The 18,402-nt window shown below is 48.0% G+C and overlaps 11 protein-coding genes across 11 annotated transcripts; 4 read left to right on the top strand and 7 right to left on the bottom strand.

Annotated features, from left to right (window-relative positions):
- Nucleotides 1-600: 600 nt before the first annotated feature.
- Nucleotides 601-1,499, bottom strand: BT62DRAFT_1074104 (uncharacterized protein; the record flags this gene model as incomplete). The annotated part of the gene is made up of 2 exons (XM_043178990.1): nucleotides 601-807; nucleotides 858-1,499. The coding sequence occupies 2 exons, from the start codon at nucleotides 1,497-1,499 to the stop codon at nucleotides 619-621; spliced, it is 831 nt and encodes a 276-aa protein (XP_043042033.1). The 3' UTR covers nucleotides 601-618.
- Nucleotides 1,500-1,656: 157 nt separating this feature from the next.
- On the bottom strand, nucleotides 1,657-4,640 carry BT62DRAFT_964947 (uncharacterized protein; the record flags this gene model as incomplete). The annotated part of the gene is made up of 7 exons (XM_043188751.1): nucleotides 1,657-1,819; nucleotides 1,880-2,019; nucleotides 2,072-2,189; nucleotides 2,238-2,401; nucleotides 2,702-3,303; nucleotides 3,353-3,752; nucleotides 3,801-4,640. 7 exons carry the CDS (start codon nucleotides 4,638-4,640, stop codon nucleotides 1,657-1,659), a joined length of 2,427 nt encoding a protein of 808 aa, XP_043042032.1.
- Nucleotides 4,641-5,879: 1,239 nt separating this feature from the next.
- BT62DRAFT_946023 (PLP-dependent transferase) lies at nucleotides 5,880-8,072 on the bottom strand. The gene is made up of 4 exons (XM_043187970.1): nucleotides 7,849-8,072; nucleotides 7,048-7,799; nucleotides 6,656-7,012; nucleotides 5,880-6,609 (listed from the first exon to the last, which is right to left on the bottom strand). Exons 1-4 carry the CDS (start codon nucleotides 8,047-8,049, stop codon nucleotides 6,027-6,029), a joined length of 1,893 nt encoding a protein of 630 aa, XP_043042031.1. The 5' UTR covers nucleotides 8,050-8,072; the 3' UTR covers nucleotides 5,880-6,026.
- Nucleotides 8,073-8,204: 132 nt separating this feature from the next.
- Nucleotides 8,205-10,197, bottom strand: BT62DRAFT_985826 (uncharacterized protein; the record flags this gene model as incomplete). Its single annotated transcript, XM_043189969.1, has 11 exons — nucleotides 9,914-10,197; nucleotides 9,806-9,867; nucleotides 9,680-9,748; nucleotides 9,492-9,630; nucleotides 9,348-9,437; nucleotides 8,995-9,299; nucleotides 8,876-8,944; nucleotides 8,786-8,825; nucleotides 8,675-8,731; nucleotides 8,515-8,625; nucleotides 8,205-8,458 (listed from the first exon to the last, which is right to left on the bottom strand). The coding sequence occupies exons 1-11, from the start codon at nucleotides 10,053-10,055 to the stop codon at nucleotides 8,205-8,207; spliced, it is 1,338 nt and encodes a 445-aa protein (XP_043042030.1). The 5' UTR covers nucleotides 10,056-10,197.
- On the top strand, nucleotides 10,147-12,071 carry BT62DRAFT_946017 (uncharacterized protein). The gene is made up of 7 exons (XM_043187969.1): nucleotides 10,147-10,319; nucleotides 10,367-10,405; nucleotides 10,459-10,532; nucleotides 10,584-10,686; nucleotides 10,737-10,954; nucleotides 11,006-11,306; nucleotides 11,359-12,071. The coding sequence occupies exons 1-7, from the start codon at nucleotides 10,241-10,243 to the stop codon at nucleotides 11,595-11,597; spliced, it is 1,053 nt and encodes a 350-aa protein (XP_043042029.1). The 5' UTR covers nucleotides 10,147-10,240; the 3' UTR covers nucleotides 11,598-12,071.
- A 180-nt stretch (nucleotides 12,072-12,251) lies between these two features.
- Nucleotides 12,252-14,337, bottom strand: BT62DRAFT_979520 (MFS quinate transporter QutD; the record flags this gene model as incomplete). Its single annotated transcript, XM_043189445.1, has 10 exons — nucleotides 12,252-12,449; nucleotides 12,500-12,602; nucleotides 12,661-12,799; nucleotides 12,847-13,029; nucleotides 13,081-13,154; nucleotides 13,206-13,522; nucleotides 13,577-13,750; nucleotides 13,804-13,882; nucleotides 13,935-14,051; nucleotides 14,102-14,337. 10 exons carry the CDS (start codon nucleotides 14,335-14,337, stop codon nucleotides 12,252-12,254), a joined length of 1,620 nt encoding a protein of 539 aa, XP_043042028.1.
- A 30-nt stretch (nucleotides 14,338-14,367) lies between these two features.
- BT62DRAFT_1003242 (uncharacterized protein) lies at nucleotides 14,368-15,085 on the bottom strand (the record flags this gene model as incomplete). The annotated part of the gene is made up of 3 exons (XM_043176924.1): nucleotides 14,368-14,755; nucleotides 14,809-14,934; nucleotides 14,985-15,085. The coding sequence occupies 3 exons, from the start codon at nucleotides 15,083-15,085 to the stop codon at nucleotides 14,368-14,370; spliced, it is 615 nt and encodes a 204-aa protein (XP_043042027.1).
- Nucleotides 15,086-15,406: 321 nt separating this feature from the next.
- On the bottom strand, nucleotides 15,407-16,029 carry BT62DRAFT_1074098 (histone H2A; the record flags this gene model as incomplete). The annotated part of the gene is made up of 3 exons (XM_043178989.1): nucleotides 15,759-16,029; nucleotides 15,577-15,706; nucleotides 15,407-15,521 (listed from the first exon to the last, which is right to left on the bottom strand). Exons 1-3 carry the CDS (start codon nucleotides 15,919-15,921, stop codon nucleotides 15,407-15,409), a joined length of 408 nt encoding a protein of 135 aa, XP_043042026.1. The 5' UTR covers nucleotides 15,922-16,029.
- Nucleotides 16,030-16,199: 170 nt separating this feature from the next.
- On the top strand, nucleotides 16,200-17,160 carry BT62DRAFT_946007 (histone H2B; the record flags this gene model as incomplete). Its single annotated transcript, XM_043187968.1, has 4 exons — nucleotides 16,200-16,383; nucleotides 16,437-16,541; nucleotides 16,593-16,717; nucleotides 16,763-17,160. 4 exons carry the CDS (start codon nucleotides 16,200-16,202, stop codon nucleotides 16,784-16,786), a joined length of 438 nt encoding a protein of 145 aa, XP_043042025.1. The 3' UTR covers nucleotides 16,787-17,160.
- A 253-nt stretch (nucleotides 17,161-17,413) lies between these two features.
- On the top strand, nucleotides 17,414-17,883 carry BT62DRAFT_929612 (uncharacterized protein). Its single transcript, XM_043185756.1, has 2 exons — nucleotides 17,414-17,802; nucleotides 17,866-17,883. Exon 1 carries the CDS (start codon nucleotides 17,431-17,433, stop codon nucleotides 17,605-17,607), a length of 177 nt encoding a protein of 58 aa, XP_043042024.1. The 5' UTR covers nucleotides 17,414-17,430; the 3' UTR covers nucleotides 17,608-17,802; nucleotides 17,866-17,883.
- On the top strand, nucleotides 17,497-18,178 carry BT62DRAFT_710724 (uncharacterized protein). The gene is made up of 2 exons (XM_043181975.1): nucleotides 17,497-17,912; nucleotides 17,967-18,178. The coding sequence occupies exons 1-2, from the start codon at nucleotides 17,699-17,701 to the stop codon at nucleotides 18,107-18,109; spliced, it is 357 nt and encodes a 118-aa protein (XP_043042023.1). The 5' UTR covers nucleotides 17,497-17,698; the 3' UTR covers nucleotides 18,110-18,178.
- The last annotated feature ends 224 nt before the right edge of the window (nucleotides 18,179-18,402 follow it).

Below are 18,402 nucleotides of genomic sequence, written 5' to 3'. Positions count from 1 at the left end.
TAATTCTTTCTTTCAGACAACTTGTCGAATGCATACCCAACTATTGCTTGCACAACTACTAGACTGCTGGCGTTGTGTGTTCAACCGCAATCGTCATCAGACAAAAAGACATGACATGGCTTACGTCGGCTTGCATTAGATTTGTACATATACGCCTCCTCACGCCTACCCACTTGCATTCACTCTCTTGTCCTCTATTTTCCGTATTCATCATTCCTGTCATCCACCTACCCACCACGCACATTCGTTTATCGTTATTGCATTTTTTCACCCTCGTTTATTTTGCGATCTCTTACCGACGCCGCTTACCTTTCGTTGGGTTCGCGACGTTGGGCTTTCAATTTATGTATCTGTATGCATATCGTATCGTCGGGCTTTGGGGTTTTGTCTCATTGCTCTGTTGCTCTCTCTTGGTGTCAAGGTCATTGTGAAGTATACGTAGTAAAGTAGTATAGACGTAAAATCAATTGTTTTTATAGTTCTGGAATGCGAGGTTTTCGCTGGAACATTGAAGATGGAAGAGCGTGTGACATCTTTAGCATTCGAATTCCAGACTGTTCTGCATGTTCTGATGCTCGATGGTGGTCCAGAAGTAGGGCTTTATACGCATATATGCTACTACAACCCTTCGGTGGATTCGGGGTCGAGGCTTGTCTGCAACCGTTCTCCGAAACTTTTGCACAACGTCGACGACTTGTGAATACAGTAGGAACACACAGTTACGGTAGCGTTCATCGGAGACCTGGCGTATTTCATCGAGATTCCATGCTTGAACTTCCTGGGAATCTTCCTTTTATTTATCGTGTCCTAGAGCGATATCAGCATCTGATGTGATGCAGCCTACAATAATGCCTTACTGTAATGTCAACTGTCATTTTAACGAGCTGTCCAATGAAAGGGCGCCGTATGTTACGTTCCACGGACGAATGGGTAATTTGAGAGGGCAGACCAGAATTCAAAGCTGGAGAACCATGAGATGTCTCCATTACATACAGATAACAAAAACTTGCGAGAGAAAGCACAGGGAAATCTTCCACTTCCTCAACGATCTCGAGCATCACGAAACCCTTGCCGACCACAACGTCGAACAGTCCATCCTTTCCGATTTCAGCTGGAATATCCCAGACCTCAGCTTCATCTAGATCACACATGATCTTTAATGCCCAAGAGGGACTGGACCATCGTAGAGGACCTTGGATTCGCCAACCGTCGTCCTCAGATGGACGATCTCGTATGAACTCGTCCACGTCATCTGCAGGAAGATTCGTAGTGGCAAACTCTACGATACCGCAGAAGGTATGATCCTCAGCCAGATCCCTATACCGGACGCGTTGTTCCCACTTTCGATCCAGAGTAGGAGCGATGTCGTACGTCTGAATGCCATCCCCGTTGGTCCAACTTGTTTCCGTCGCGACCACGGCCCAATGAAAGTCAGATTCCTTGTTTCTTGAATCGCTGTGGATCCAGAACAAGGCGATACCCAGATGTATAGTGGCCATGGCAAGGTCGTCCGGGATAAGCCGGCCCTTTTAGAAACCTAATATAATTATACTATTACGCCAACGATAATTAGATCTAAACAACATTGCTGGCCAAAATCCAAGAGTCAGCACACCTTAAATAACGAATGAATACAAATGAGTGATATGTAATGCATCATGCCCTGTGCAACCATCCAACGTCTAACCCCGTCATTGTCCGCATGCTTTCAGGATAAGATAGATTGCTCTCCCGGAGCAGCCCAGCCAACCGCCGGCAGATATTCATGGGATAGAATAGGTACTCCGCTTGTGGAAAACCTGGGTATTTATCCAAGATGCTAAAAGCAGCGTCACTGTCAGAAAGGGTGCTTGTAAGAGGTAACACAGGGAATCTTCACCTTTTGAGATTAGACGACTCTTCCGAAGGTCCCAAAAGCTTGAAGAGCACTTTCGCAGCCTGTATCGAAGCAGTTTTCGGGAGCGCATATTGACTGCGAATGGCATATGCCAGTTGTATACTAGGTTTGAACAGCCACATCTAAGGACGAACAAAATGTGCGAGTCTGCAAGCAAGGGGATTAATCACTCACAAGAATACGAGGACGTTCATCTTCTTCATCCAAAACGAGGAATCGATACGATGCATGAGCCTGCACAAACTCTTTCATATCCTCCACAATAAAAGCAGATAATGGCAGTTTGATGGGCCTGACGCAAATGAGACGTGACAACAGCGAGCGATAACAGTGTACTTACTCAGTGGTCGGACTAACGGGCCGTATAGCATACTTTAACATGCGATAAACCAGAGAAGACTTAGAGTTAGTTCGGTGCTCTTGACACCGTCCGACAACAGCACCACAAAGACACCGAACTGGCTGCCAGTCATCGCGTCTCTGAAGCAGACGTACATCAGCAATCTAATCATAGATGGAACGAAGAAATGTCCTCTCAGAAGTAGCTCCCGAGACGTGGACCTGAGGGACAAGAGAGTTGTTTAAAAGAGAGGAGATTTATATAGGACGCTTTGTATCAACCGATGAAGTCGTGCCCAGCAATCAAACACAACCTCTTTGTGTACAAACGAAACCTCCAAGGGCTTCATTCGTGCGCCAGAAGAGGCGGTTCAATTGTGAAGCGCACGACCGTTGGTAGACATATCCAACGTCGGCCTTCTTGATCGTCCAATTGTAAAAAAGGTATTATAAATGTATACACACCTTTGCCGTGTCAGCGGCATATAAGTTCGTCTTCGACATGGCCGACTCTTCAAAAAGAATGTAGCTGCCTCCGACCAGTGCTTGGCCGGATTCGGGCCAGAAACCTCTCCCATTCTTTGCTATCTGTTCATGGAGTTTCTGGTCGGAATGACACATCCATGCATCCACAAGCTCCTGCCAATGCTCCGAGGGTAAATCACGATACTGGATTATACGAGAGGATTGGATTAAGGGAAGTGAACAAGACGCGCATATAAAACTGGTCGGACTAGACGTTGATAGTTCGGATGCATCGAGAAGAGGTGTCGATTGTGGGGAGGGGGTGAAGGCGGGCAACGTGGCAAGCTTGATTTCGTAGTGTCCGCTTTGTACTTTGATCTCTTTCTTTCCAGGTAGAACAAGTCCGGGAAGCTTCAGTGGCAAAGAAGTGTGCGGTCCACTTTTCACCACAAGATGGTCGCTGCCGCCAAGGTGTTTGTCGGGTAAAGATAGGACTTCTGCTTCGATGTCTACACCAGGAACAGCACCTGTCACGGAGAGAAAAACAAGGACATGCTGCAAAGTTTCGTGATTCTCTGCGATATAGTTAACTTCGAACCCCACTTGTTGGAAAGATCAGCCTATGCAGCAACTATGAGCGTGATTACTTACGTCGGGGAGTTGATGACCTTGAGGCTTCCTTTGATCTAGCTTCGGCGCTTGCAGAACGCGATGATGAGCTTCGCAGCCACGACAGCGAAGGCGCAGACATGCTTCGATCTCTGTTCTTCTTTGATTTGAATCGGCCAAGAGTTGGCGGAGGTAGTGATATAGAAGCTGTTAATGGTGGAGGGATAATGTGAGGTGGTGGTGCCTCCTTGACGAACTCTGGAAGCGTAAGGAGTGCTGTTGGATCTTGAACACGCATTGATTCTGGGACAGCTTCTCGTATGAATTCCGGGAGTGTCAGCATAGCATTGGGATCTTTCGTCTTCGATTGGAGAACAGCATCTTGGGAATGTAAACGACCAGCGTTGGAATGTTCTGCAAGATGCTCTACAAAAGCCTCACGCTGCCGATATCGTAAGTATTGGACATACATCAAATTGAGGATTCCTACCTTAGCCTGGTCGCGCAGCCGAGCCTTCTCAAAACGGCTCTTCATTCCACCCTCTATGATGACAGACTGATCCTTCATTGATCGTTGTGACGCCTTTCCGAGCATCTCAAAGATGCTCTCCAGCTCCCGGATATCCCCTTGCTTCTGCTTCCCTCGCGATATAGAGGAACCCTCTTTCCTAGCCTTCTCCATCTGGGCCACTTTGCTGGATTTAAGCTCTACACGCTGATTGTGTAGCTGTGGAGCGACCAGGTAAAGCCGGTCGATTGCCATTGTGACTGCTTCAAAATCCAATCTCATCTTTTCATTCATTGGGGTCGTGGGGGTTGTGGGTGAATGTAAAGAGTACGGTCGCTGTTTGGCGTCATCAATAGATGTTCGTGTACCGTATTCGTATTCCGGCGGCAGGTCGTACTGATAATCCGCAGGATCATATTGAGGGGGTAGGTGGTCGCCTGTCGTCCGCTCCTTGCACATAGCCACTACACTTTCCAACTCTTCGTCTATTCTGGACCACAGCGATGCTCTCTCTACAGCAAGAACAGGCGGAGATCCAGCCGGTAGGATGTCCCGCTGCCGTTCAATTTGAAAGTCGCTGAGCTGTCTCTTCAAGGTGTCGAATATATCCATAGGCTCACGGGAATGCCAGGAATTTGAAGGGGTAACGCGGCTCTGTGAAGAGGGAAAATGAAGAGAACCAAGGCGGTTGAGATGGGACAGGAGAGAGACCAGAGTTTTGGCCAATTGCGCGTCGCTCGACTCAAGAGAATCTGATATACCCTCCACCCGAGTCTTGAGCTCATTAATCAAATCAGCGTCTGTATGGGGCACCTCAACCATCATGTCGCCAGCGTCTCTGTTCCGCAGATTCGACACCAGCGTCTGTAAGGCGGACGATGATGATTCAGCGTCACTCTGGGCCGCAGATGTATGCGGCGTGGATGGCATTGAGTGACGGCGATCTGGAACGATTGGATTCCATCTTGTTGGCCCAGAAAGCAAATTATTGAGGGTCATTAGGCATGATCTCTCGACGAATGCGATGGACGGCATCAACTCCTTAGAAAAAATGAGCACTGGGCACCTATATAAAAGCAAAGCCGACGCACGATGGTCCCATCCTGGTGGCCATCCGATGACTCAGATACACGGGAGGCTCTTTCCTCAACCTCTTCGATGATGGACGATGTTCCTTCCTGGACTGCAGGTTCTTCCCTCTGGAGCAGTTCTTTCGGAAATGGTGCAGGTATCTCGATGTCAACTAGAGGTCTTTGCGGCTGCACACGCTCTCGGACCCTAGTAAGCGTGGCCATCGAGGTGGACGACACAGCAAGGTATAGAAGTGATGGGTCTAGGCTACCCACGAGTAACCCTAACCCGACTCCTTTCAATGTCAGATCAATTTCAATTTCAAATTCAACAAAGAATTGCGGCCCCTCTTTAAATGCTGTCACAGTTCGTATGTGATACGCCTTTAAATAATAGCTCACGAGATACCGCATTCCAATGTCATCGCTGAGTGCTGAGCAGCTGGAACATAAGAAGAAATATCAAATATTGCTTGGTATCACCTAATGACGCTAGCCTAGGCGTGCCGTCGCAATGATCGGACTTTTTGACTACGGGTTCTGCCTCACTGAAGCGCCTATGGATCAATAAAATAATTAAGTACCAAGTAACACTGGACGTGGCCATAGGTGCGTACGTCTGTATATGATTGAATCGAATTGGTCCAGGGTCAGCACGAGTGACTTTACGAAATTGGCACTCAGCAACTTCGAACCTCGGACGAGATTCCGCAGGCCTTCCGCGTGTAAACTGGCTGCGGTCCTAAGAAAAAACACCTTACATCTTAATGTGTGCTGTGAGAAGAAAAGAAAAGTCATATTCTCAAGCCCCTGTCTAAGTTAGGCAATGAACGCCTTCGGTTTTGTTCGATCGGCAACTGTTCCTTTCATTTAGAAAGATCATGGCCCAGTCACTTGACAAGAACATGTCCAGCGGTATTGTCCGTCATAGTAGGTCACTTGATTAAGGATTAGTGCTACCTGGGTGACCCATAGTGATCGATCTCTTCTTGTTCTTTCATGTGGCGTCTGTATATTGAACCGTCAATTATTGATACATACGAGTTGTGTTGTAGTTGGATACAATGCCTAGATGTCTAAATAAAATATGTCCTGTTGGAGGATCATGCAAATCAGTAATATGTAACCAAAATCATTATCATCGGGTAGACGTTAAAGTCTCCTCCGCCGCTTTCAAGGCCTTGCCAATGGACTCTAGCAGGTGATGCTTATCCTCCATTCCCACACTAATCCTGACCAGGCCAGGATCCACATCATACTTTGCCACCCAATCCAACTCGGCATAATGAGCTAAAACCACGTAGGGGCTGGCTAGCGTAAAGTTCGTCCCCAGACTTGGGCCTTTGTAGAATGGCAGAGTGTCAAAGAATGCCTGAGATGCTTCTGATGTCGTGAATGTCAAAGAGAAAAGTCCTCCGTAACCGCCAGGTTGGTCGCCTTTGATACGACACTTCTCATACAGCTCGGGAGTGACGTATTTAGGATAATAAACCTCCTTCACAACAGAAGTACCTTCTGGGGCTCCCCCTGCAATGGAGCGTTCACGAAGAAAATTGCACACGGCCTCTGTGTTTTCATCGATGACTCTGATTCTTCTCAGGGAGTCGCGCGAGTTCCGTTCCAAAAATACAGCGTCTTGTTCGAAGTAGACGTCCTCGTATGTGGCATCCAGATGGGCTTTGAGTGCAGCGTAATGACGTCCGCGTGGATTTAAAGTGAGACTAGAAGAGACATCAAACTCCGGACAAATCTGATCTGAAGGCTTACCTTCCACCCATCACATTCGCAGCACCGCTGAAGATTTTGGTCAGACTGCTGACGACGATGTCTGCGTAGGTGAGAACTTCCACGTTCATGAAGTTACCGATCGTCTCGTCAACGACGACCAAGAAGTCGTACTTTTTGGCTAACGTGTGGATACGCGGAAGGTCGGCTGAGCGAAGTAGTGGGTTGGATGGAAATTCCGTGAAGAGTGACAAAACTGGAGGTTTGGAGAGGTTACGCTTTGCTTCTTCCTCTAGAATGGCCTCGAGGGCATCTAAATCTGAGTTGAGTCCATGGCCAAAAAAGTAGCATCCCGGGCCCCATTTTTCTAGGACTTTGAGGGTATCAGCATACGGGAAGCTACAAAATTGAGTGTTACCAAAAATCAAGTCGACTGAATAGGTACTTGCCCGAAGCAAATGCTCTTGGCGTTTGGTCTGACCGCTAGAGCCAGCATGTGTGCACTCCAAATGGCCGACATGCCTGTAGGATACAGAAACACGTCTCCCTCCGTGACCTCTGATACCCCCCGTGAACTAGGCCCAAAAATGAGGTTTTCGTGGCCAGCAGCCGGTTCATCGTGATTATCAGAAGGCGCATCCCGTAGGACACCGGATATCCTCCTCCGAAGGGCCCTCTTCGCTGATGCGGCATATGCAAAAGGAAGATTGCGCCCATATCGTTCTTCCAAATATACACTGTGATCCTGGCTCAGGCTCTCTGCTTGAGGGGCCTTGGGTTTGGAAAAACCTTTGGCAGAATAGTGCCTGTTCACGGCCTTCCCGGGACGTGTCAAGATGGGCGAGGACACACACTCTGGCGATGTCACCGGGAGAAGAGACAGACAATAATCGGCCAGTCGACTGGAGATACCCAAGCCGGTGTGCTGCCAAAACTGCTTGGCCAAGGGTCCAGCAGAGGACGGGTAGAGCACAATGTGAAGATCAGCACATTTTCCCGTGGGTTCTGCATCCGTGTTGTCTTCCGGACATATCATGAACTGAATCAGCCGAGCAGATACAGGCGTTCCCTCGATAGCTGAACGGGCCTGGATGAATCCACGGCAATGCTCTGCCGTTTTATGTGTGGGGAATAGCATGCATGATTCTCCGGGGGCGCCGAATTTGTGTTCGCATATGCCGGCAAGCTGCATATGATGAGTGGCAGAAAAGGGCGGAGTAAGCCTAGCTACACACCTTTCTGATGCTCAGGTGAACGAAAAATCTAGGGTATCCAGATACCATCAGGTCAACAACTCGTTTTTCACCCTCTTCATATCCGACATTGTCTCGCCATGTAGGTAAAGAAACGGAGATAGCATGTGGCGTGAAAGGAGGCACAGAAAGGCCCAGAGCGACTTCAGCAGTATTTTCCACGACGGTTGTCGTCGCTGACATGGTGGTTCAGCAGTAAAAAAAAAGAACACGCTGTCGGCCGACATGGGCGATGATCGACCGCATTGATTTAATATTTAATTATCCATCCAAGGAATGTACATGTATGATATACAGCTTGAACTTCACTAGAGAACCTGGTTTCCAAGCCAAACCTCCTACGCGCTTCTTTCCATTGCATGAGTTGCTGACTCCGCACTAGAGAAAGAAGCCCGTGAATTCCTGTTCATTGCTCTCGGGTTACGAAGACTCAGGGTTCGCCGGACGCTTGTCCGACTGCTAGGCCTTGAACGGGACAATTCGTCCGACAAGGAAGAGTGGGAAGAGGCCGAAGACGATGCACGTCTGTGACGTTGCATCAGCTTCGGATCGACGTCTTCAATATTTGCCATACGGCCAAAGATCGACAAAACTGAGAAAGCAAGCATCCTTGCGTGAGAAAGAAGTCCTCGTAGAGGAAAAACGTACTATCAACGATTGAAACAATGCCAGAAAGATTTCCAGAGGTGATATAGGATACGACAGGAGAGGACACGCCCGACGAACTGTCCTGCGTCACGAATAACCTGTGTGCATTGGCTACATGGATGACTTAGCCAGTAGGAAGCCAAAAAGGTTCATCACCCACTAGCTAGCAGCTTCTGTATCGTATACAGCATGCTATTGGTGGGGAGGACGGAATATACTGCGTGTTACGTCAATCTTGGGATGTATGGACTAAAAGTATTCGTAGCCTAACCTGGATACTTGTCTGCACCATCTTTAGACCCGTCGGAAGCCTGGTGATCAATGTCATCACTAGCGATAGATCTAAAAGGAGTATTCGCACCTTGATCTGAGCAATGAATTTATGTAAAGGAATCGACAAGATATGTTTACTTTCCGAGGGAACAACAATCTTATAAACATGTTCAAGCGGAGAACTGAAAGACACAAAAGCCAATATACCTTTCCGACGTCCGTTACGCTCACGGCGCTGAGGAGTACCGCAGTCTGATCATCTACAACGGCAACGCTGCTGACGCCTTCTTCGCTCATCAATCTCATAGCATCCAGAACACTAGCCGTCGAGGTAGCTGCAATAACGGAAGAATACAGATCCAGAGAGGGGAGGGAGAATGAATGGAGAGGATTAGAAAGGAAGCCCCCAAGAGAAGGATTCTGTGAGGCATACGAAGAAAACCAGGCCAAGAGTCGTCGATCGGAGACTATGCCCAAGTAGTCATTTGGAGGTTCTGCCTTCTGTACAAGAACTATATTCTCTTAGCAAAGTATCATAGCTACAACGGAACGGTACAAACCTTTATGTGTCCCGCGAGAAAAATGCTTCAACAAAGACACAATCGTGGCGTCATAGGGCAAAACAACGAGGGGATTCTTCTCGGATAGATCTAGAGTAATAGTTATTACAAATGGACAACAAGCTATCTGAAATGATGACTTACTGCTAACCAGCTGAACGGGTACATGACCTGTTCGAGCAGCCGCAACGATTTCATGGACGCGATGGTTCTCCCTTAAATCGTCTGGTGGCAAGGTGTGTCGTGTGGCCGCCAGAGTCAAGAACGCATTGACATCAGAAAACTTTCATGCATGTTCAGAACAGTGAAAGCGGGACCGAAAGGAGACTGACATCGAACAGTCCGACGGTCGCGCCATCGGATTTGACAGTCAAGCATAAGATATCTTCAGTGAGAAGAGTCTGCGGGAACGCTGAAATCAACTATTATCAGTATCAGTATGTCAGGTAGGCCCGCACCTCGCATGCCTCCTCGACGCTGGTTTGGGCGTCAACTGTGACGATCCGCAAGTCGATGAGGTCTGTAAGAAGTGAGCATCGCCAAATTCAACCAGAAACAAAAGATACCTCTAGCAAAGATACTGTGCCAATGATTGACACATTCTTGCGAATTGGCGGGGATATTTGCGATAGGTGTACGCTCCGCCGTCACCCAAGAGGATCCAAGATATGATTCTGACATTCGTCTGCTCTGCGCCATGGCCGTCATAAAATGAGTAGCATTCAGAGCAGTATTGTATACACTCTGAGGTGGCTAGCAACCATACCAAGGCGAGTACAAGCTTGGCTGTTGAGTATAGCCACGACCGTCTTTTATCATTTACCATCATTGCCTAGTGGCCGGTGTTCATATCGCGCTCGGCATTGAGCTGAAATAATCCAGCTACGCGTATCATGACTTCAGCGCCGACAAATCCAGTGGACGTTCCCCCGTATCAGATTCAAAATCTCATCACGGGCGCCTCTGAGTCGGGTATCTTTGTCCTCATTGTACAGCTCCTGTAGCTCAACAGAATTTAGGTCTTGTTACGTCGGAAGTGAGATGCGCCCAAGCTCTAGGCACAGTTTCCTTTCGGTTCTCTGGCTTACGTTCACTAAATATGCAAGTCTAGGTTCTGAGATATACGTCGGTTTCGCAAACGGGGAACTTGTCCGGTTCTCTCTGCAGGCTGACGATCCCAACAAGGTGTGTTCAGAGGCCCGTAGAGGGACATGCTTGATCTGACCACATGTCTAGCTCGAGTCTTATACAGTGCTCTCAAGGCAGACACTTCCAAACGACAAGGCTGTCGACGAAATAGTCCTTCTGCCCTGTATATCGCGAGCCCTAATTCTTTCTGGTGCAGTGAGATTTAGTGCCTCAATAACGGCTGTTTAACGTGGTCTACAGATAATCAAATTCACTTCTTCACCATCCCTTCCCTCGATGGCGTTGTCATTAAACCTATCCGACACGTCGTTACATTCGCTGTGGATCACCAGCATCTCAGACGTCCTGCAGCCTCGCCATCTACGCCGACGCATCTGTTGGAAGCTGTTGAATTTACGGTGATCAAAAGAAATGCCCTCTCAATGTATGCTTTACGTGAAAAACTCTTCTACCTCAAGGTAAAGCCTTTTGCGTCATCATGCGCGCATGCCTACTTGACACAGCACTAGGAAATTCCTCTTCCACAAGGTGCCTCTCTTGCCCGACGTACAGGTCAATCTCTCTGCATTGCCGGAAGAACGGAGTACCAAATCATAGACCTCGAAAAGGCCTCAATGTTCGACATCATACCTATTTCTCAAGCTTTGGAACCCCCCCAGTTTCCCATTAAACCCTCAATCACTGTGATAGATACTAACGAATTCCTCATACTCTCATACACGGGGATGAGTACCCTAGGACTATTCATAACATCCAACGGAGATCCTGTCCGCGGAACACTACAATGGCCACAGCATCCGGAGTCGGTGTGTAGGTGAATTTTCGTCAATACTGCGCGTATTATGGCTAAATTAGCATTCAGGCTACGATTACCCTTACATCACGTCTCTGTTGCCCAATGGCACGATAGAGGTTCATGCCATTGAGACGCAGAACATCGTCCAAGTTATACCTGCGCCGGTCCCGTCCTCGGATATCGAATCCATACAAAGGAAGAAGCTGATCCCATCTCTCCAAGGTTATCTCGTCCCCTCCGCTGAGAAATCGGCAAAAATGCGGACTGTTCCTGTAAATCTGCGCCGAGAGCGATTTGATATATAGATATCATGCCAATTGACTCGTCTACGGAATGGGAAGTGCATCAGAAATTTGCTGCGAGACTGCAAACACCGCAAGACACAGACTTGAGGGCGCGACAAAACGAATGTGGTGCTAGTGTACATGAGCTGTCCTAGGACAGCTAAGCGTAGGCGAATTCCTCGCGATGCGCTAACGCCTCGAGCACCGATAATCCCTAGAATTAGGTTGCATAGACACGCCCCGTCTCTGTGACACTTTCCAAACCAAGTTGACTTTCTCATTCCTCGTATCATCGGGAATGGCGCACGAATTTAAAGGATGGCTTGAGGTATCTCTGGACGCGTCATTAGGCCATTTACAGGCAGAACCGACGTAAGACTTTTAGACTTTGGTCACTCTTGAAAAAGGATCGGAGTGCTGTATGGAACGAGCAATGCAGCTCTGAGTCTGATGATGGAAAGAAGGAAGAATAAAGAAGACGTGGTTTTCAGTCTCGGTCTCGGCCAGGCTCCAGAGGTATCAGTTTGATCGTATCAAGTGGATATTTTCAAAAGTACATCCATGGAAATGACGTTAATAAATCTGTTACAGAGACTGTTGATACTTTAAACTACTCAAATAAACCTCCTCAATAAATCCCCAAACGAAGCCAAACCGTAACAGGGTATGGTGCCATTAAACAGTCTCGACTTGTTCCTGGTCGGCCTTTGAGTCTGCCACATACTCTGATGAGTTATTACCAGACATGCGCATTCTATTCTCGTTTCGGATCTTGGTCATGACGACACCGTGGGCGCGCCGTGGCTTGACACCGGGTGCGAAGAGATCTTCCATGTATTCTAAGGGTATTTGTTTTGTCTCGGGAAGGAGGAACTAGGAAGGATATCATAAATGGCATGTGGGATTGGAGAACAGAGACGTACGTAAACGTAAAAGATGGAAAGGATCATCAGGCTCGCAAAGAAGATGTACACGCCGTATCCCATTGCCGTAAACATCTGAGGCGTGAAGCGGGTGATAAGGAAACTAGGCAAACCATGTCAGACTTCAATGAAGAAGAAAAATAGAGAAAGAGAATACTGACCCAAACAGCCAATTGCTTGCAGCCATGCAAGCCTGGGTGAATGTTCTGACATGCTGAGGGAAGAACTCCGCGCCAACGACCCATGGCGTTCCATTCCATGACGGAGAGTAGAAAACTGTCCATATATAGAAGAAAGCGACTGCCCAATATGAGTAACGTCCAAAGAATAATGCAACTGACACATACTTGCACTCTTGCCCCCAGCAGAGAGGGTCGATGTGGGATGTTCTGCAGGTTTGACGATGGCGATGTATGCACCGATATAGTACATGCTGATGGCACCACCAAGAGAACCAATCAAGAGGACCCGGCGACGACCGAAGTAATCAACAATATATAGCAGCCATAGAAGTGCGCCGACCAATTTGACTGGCACAAGAACGTCAGCTTTAGAAGTCAGGACGAATGAGATCTCCTCACTGATACCATAGACACCGGTGGTGAGGAGGGAAGAATTTTGGCCAGTGACGCCAATGGACTTGAAGATCGTAGGCCTGGTAACAAATCATTGGAAGGTGGAATCGACGTCAGGAAAGACAGCTCACGAATAGTAGTTGATTGCGTTGATACCCGTGGCATTCTGCCAGGCAAACAAGCTGGAGCCAAGGAATAGTCTGTAGAGCAGCTTCTTGCTCTCGAAAACTGTCTTGAGGGGACCGAGGAAACCAGCACCCGCTAAACTCCGCTCATGCTTGATGGTCTCTTCAATCGCCCCGTACTCTTCAACGACATAAGGATGCGAAGGAGAAAGGTTCCTGAGCCACGCAAGCTTTTCGAGGGCTTCATCGTTTCGATCTCGGGAGACAAGCCAGCGAGGGGACTCTGTCAAGAAGGGAGCGCCAAAGAATAGCAGGCCTCCAGGCTAAGGGGGGGGAAACTGATCAGAGGTAGAGTTACAAGATGAACACCAACCCACAACAAGCTGGACGGCGAACGCAATGAGCCACTGTTTGTGGCCTGCAGGTACATGGTGCGTAACTCCATAGTTGATCCAGAATCCCACCGTCCCACCGATTTGCCAGCAAAGCTCATACAAGCCAATGAGTCGACCACGGATGGCAGGAGGCGCGATTTCGGCAACATAAATGGGCTAATGATAGGAGATGAGACCCTTAGTGAAAAATTCTGAGTTGAAACACATACGGCTAAGTTTGACGCTGTACCAATTGCCAGGCCAACAATAACCCGTCCCGCGTAAACGATGCCAAGACCCGTGCTAGACCTGTGGCAAAGCGTAAAAAAGAGTTGAAAAGCTGGAAGGGGGAAAAACATACGAAGCGGCAATCTGCATAGCGGCCCCAACGCAGAAGACAAACCCGGCGAAGAAAAGACCTAATCTACGTCCCCAATAGTAGCCGATAGGATAACCCAAAATCGCGCCAAAGAAACAGCTGTAAGGTTGGGTCAACGAGAGTAGATGAAACTAAGTGGAGAGACGGACCCTGCCTGATACAAGGACACGATGTTCGCCGAGATGAGGTTGAACTCGCTCGTTGTTTTTGTGGTGAGACCAAATTCGCGCTTGAAACTGGCGAGAGAGACGGAAGTGCCAATGAAAGCAGAGTCGTATCCAATCATAATAGCGGCGAAGGTAGCAATGAAGCCATTCATGTAAACCCGCCAGCCATATACCTCTGGAGGGGTAGGTCTGTCTTCAACACGAGTGAGCTTTGCCATGATGGGAGAGAGTAGGCAAAGGACGGGGAATCAATGTAAAAAATCCGGGGCATTATATAGGGACCAGGTACGGTACCCCACTGCAGGGTTCGTCGCGCGGGAAGCAGCTTTTCCGGAGAAACGTGCTAAAATCTTAAGAGGAGGAGAAAAGAAGGCAGGTGATCTGACGAGATTTGCTCGATCGATCTGGAAAAGGAGACTTCCGCTGTCCATGGAGCCAGCAACCAATGAGAAGATGGATACCGTTGGACAATCTGTCTGCTGACCGTACATGAAGTCTGGTCCCTTTCGCCCCTGTGAAAAACTGTTGTCCGGTGTGGGGACAGCTGGGGACAGTCGACAAATCCGCGAAGGAATAATGAAGATATTGTGCCTGGGGTGACGGCCTTTTCGAAGATTTGCCAAGAAGACCTTGAAACTAATACCTTGAACAAGAAGCGATTTCATTGACCTCGCGTGGTCCATCAATACAAATCAACGCATCTGAACGTTGATTCGTGCGGCTCATCGATGCGAAATTTAATGCTCCGCGAAATCAAACTGGCAGGGTATGAAGGCCTCTGAACATCTGAATAGGACAGAATCATTTCCCTGAACCTATTATAAAAATAATTCAAGATACATATATTACGGGGTAATTTTCAAACCTGGAGAGGCAACGATGCTGCGTAGGTGTGGTCACGTCGGCTTGCCGGGAGAACCAACATCCAAGGAGCCATGGCCCGTGGCGTACGGTTTTTCCAGGCATTGGCTTCTAAGACATTTCAGTCTTTCGATGACAACGTTATACAACTTCAAGCTTCAATACCGAGGTCCTTCCATAGGTTGCTTCATAACAAAAGCACCGACTTCGTGCTACTGCCCAATGGCAGAATCACAAGAGTACAAAGAGGAGAGGACAATCTTGTTGTTCCACACACAGCAAAGGGAGATGCGTATCGCTTTAGGCGACGTCTCAGACAATTCGATGTATAAAAACTAAGTCAAGTGCAATAAGATATATCACGATACAAATAACCTAAGAGAACAATACTAATACAAGTATAGGTAGCGCAAAGTGGACTAAAATCTAAACCTCTTGACTTGTGTTGGACTTGTTGGATTTCACAGGTAGCAGCGATGCCTCGATGTGAGGCACGACACCTCCTTGGGATATTATAACATCGCCAAGAAGCTTTCCCAGTCTGAAGATAGCGGTATGAATACCCCGCTGGTGAGACCACTCAATGGAAAACGTACTCTTCGTCATTACGAATGGCAAGCTGTAGGTGCCTAGGCACAATACGAGCCTTCTTGTTATCGCGAGCAGCATTGCCAGCCAACTCAAGAATTTCGGCAGCGAGGTATTCAAGAACGGCAGCGAGGTATACTAGGTAAAGTCAGACGACGACCAAAACACAACAGATATCAACAGGACTAACCAGGTGCCCCAGCACCCACACGCCGAGCATAGTTGCCTTTCCTCAGCAAACGATGAATACGACCGACAGGGAACTGAAGACCAGCCCTGGATGAACGTGTCTGCCCCTTGGCGTCGCCACCAGAAGCCTTGCCAGACTTGGATTTTCCCGATTTTCCAGACATAACGAAAAGTGAAGTATAGGTACTTGGTTAGGGGCGGCTGCGGGAGATTGAGAGTAGGTAGTGTAATGGGGTAAAGGCAACATTATGAATCCTTATTTATACCCTGACAGATGCCAAAGCAATCAACAAAAACGCGTTGATTTGTTGACGCGTTCTCATAGTCACGTGCATTTCCCGGCACAGGTATATAAACAACACGGCACAGTGTTTGCGCGTACTCCGCTTCTTGCTTCTCAACCGTCACCTATCTCGCCTTTTACCTTCGCCCTCCATTCTCAATGGCACCCAAACCTGCCTCTACAGCCGGCAAGGCTCCTGCTTCGACCGCATCCAAAGCCCCCGCAAAGACTGAAGGTTCCAAAGCTGCCAAGAAGACTTCCAAGCCAGCGTCGTCTGGTGATGGCGAGAAGAAGAAACGCAGAAAGTCCAGGAAGGAAACATACTCATCCTACATTTACAAAGGTTCGTTGATATCTTATCCATGCGTGGCTGCTGAAGTCCGGTTTGTATTGCAGTCCTCAAACAAGTTCACCCTGATACGGGTATCTCCAACAAGGCCATGGCCATCCTCAACAGCTTTGTCAACGATATCTTTGAACGTGTAGCTACCGAAGCATCAAGTACGGTCCTTTCTTGGTCCACTGTTCCCCGCCACTTATCATGAGTCACAGAACTCGCTGCCTATTCCAAGAAGTCCACCATCTCTTCACGCGAGATTCAGACTTCTGTGAGATTAATCCTTCCAGGAGAGTTAGCCAAACATGCGATATCCGAAGGTACCAAGTCGGTGACGAAGGTGCGTTCTTGCTCAATATTCTGTCTCACGCTTATGTTTCTCTAGTTTTCATCGGCGGGAGCCAAATAGGTGGCTGTAATCTACTATTTCATTTTTATCTTTTGGTCTCGGATCGCAGGCTTTGTACAACCAGTGTATTTTTTCATTATCTAAATCAGGATAACCCATTGTCCATACCCGTTCGTTGTTTCGTGCTCTTGTTTCTCCGTTTCAATGTTTTCAACGTTGAGGATCTTGAAGGACTTTACTATCTTTGTGGGAGATTCGCTAATATTCTGTCGATACACATTGGGTTTGGGTTCAGGAGAGTTCAAGGCATCAGAACCCTGCGTCCCTCATGAGGCTGGGGTATTGGCTGTCATACTAGTTTTGAGCAGAATCATTCTCTTTCTGCGAGCAATGCTCAAACCCTGGCGTGAGGAGAATGACAACACCACGCTTCGACTCAACCTTACTGCAAGTTTGGCGTGATGCTTCTCTGTTTCGTTCGGCTTCTTTATTTTGAAGGCATGACTGCATCGATTGGTAATTGTCCGGTTCGGATGAATGGTAAGATAATGCCCGTAATTAATGTTGTGAGCTCTGGTTATTTTTCCGGCTAAGTCCATGACCAATAACCTGACAGTATAAATAATAACAAGAAGGATTCTACTCAAGCTAGATTGGCTCATAGGTATCTTACTGCTCGCGGTGCGAGCCGACCACAGGTTTACATGCGGCGGCTCCAGATCTTCACCTGGGTTCTGGTCCGTGCCAAAGAGAGTCCTTTCAATTGCAACTTGGGTCATTTCTCCTTTGTCCAGCGACGGAAAGAGGTCGGTAGCTATTCAGGATTACACGTGCGGGAGAACATCTCCTCGAAGGCCGCCAATAGTCCTGCCAAAATTTGACGACCGTCTTCTTCTTTGTCAAGTTCCTCGGAATTTCACCGATCAATAATCGCGTAGTTGTATAGAAAGGCGTAGTGATGTCTTCGTTCGGATGCGTGCTTGCACGGTCTCGCTCAATCCCCCACTATGGCAACTTCAGGCCCAGTGCCGTCAAATCATCAGCTGCCTTGTCTTGCTCCATTCGTCGCGGCTCTGGTGTGCATTCTTCTCTATCGGTGATGGAAAAGAATATCAATCAACCAACTTTCTGGTCCTCAGCCACAATCCTCAATCTGGACGAATTCTACCAAAGAGAGGCTGCAGAGGTACGGGTTCTTATGTCTAGTGAGTTGTTGTCTTTATTCATTGACGCTTTGCAGGCAGACTTGGCTTGGCAACAGGTATTTGGACACGTACTACGAATCAAAGCGCAATTGGGGTAAATATCACACGCTCATTCTGCCGGTGTGGATGTATACCCGTGGATGTGCCGTACAACGATGGATATGATCGGCCTGGGTGAGTCTCTGCATAGCCACCGTATATACACTGATGTCGTTGTTCAGCCGCCTTAGGGTACGAGTTTCATGTGCTCGAAGAAAAAGATAATGCCTTACGGCAAGCTTGCGAGCACTTTGTGGGTCGTCGTTTCCTTAAACTCTGTCTTCTTCTAACCACGACCCAGTTCTGAATCATTCGGAAGTCCATCTAAGTGGATCGTATTGAAACAGAGTATGCTCCAATATCTCCCTGTTCCGGTAGTATCTTTCATCTTCAATCATTCCACCTCGTTTGATCAGGCACGAGAAACGGGCC

The sequence above is a fragment of the Guyanagaster necrorhizus genome (assembly GCF_019112545.1).
Source record: "Guyanagaster necrorhizus MCA 3950 unplaced genomic scaffold BT62scaffold_7, whole genome shotgun sequence".
NCBI classification, from domain to species: Eukaryota; Fungi; Basidiomycota; class Agaricomycetes; order Agaricales; family Physalacriaceae; genus Guyanagaster; species Guyanagaster necrorhizus.
Note: the sequence above shows the minus strand (reverse complement) of the source record. Positions and strands in the feature narration are given on the sequence as shown.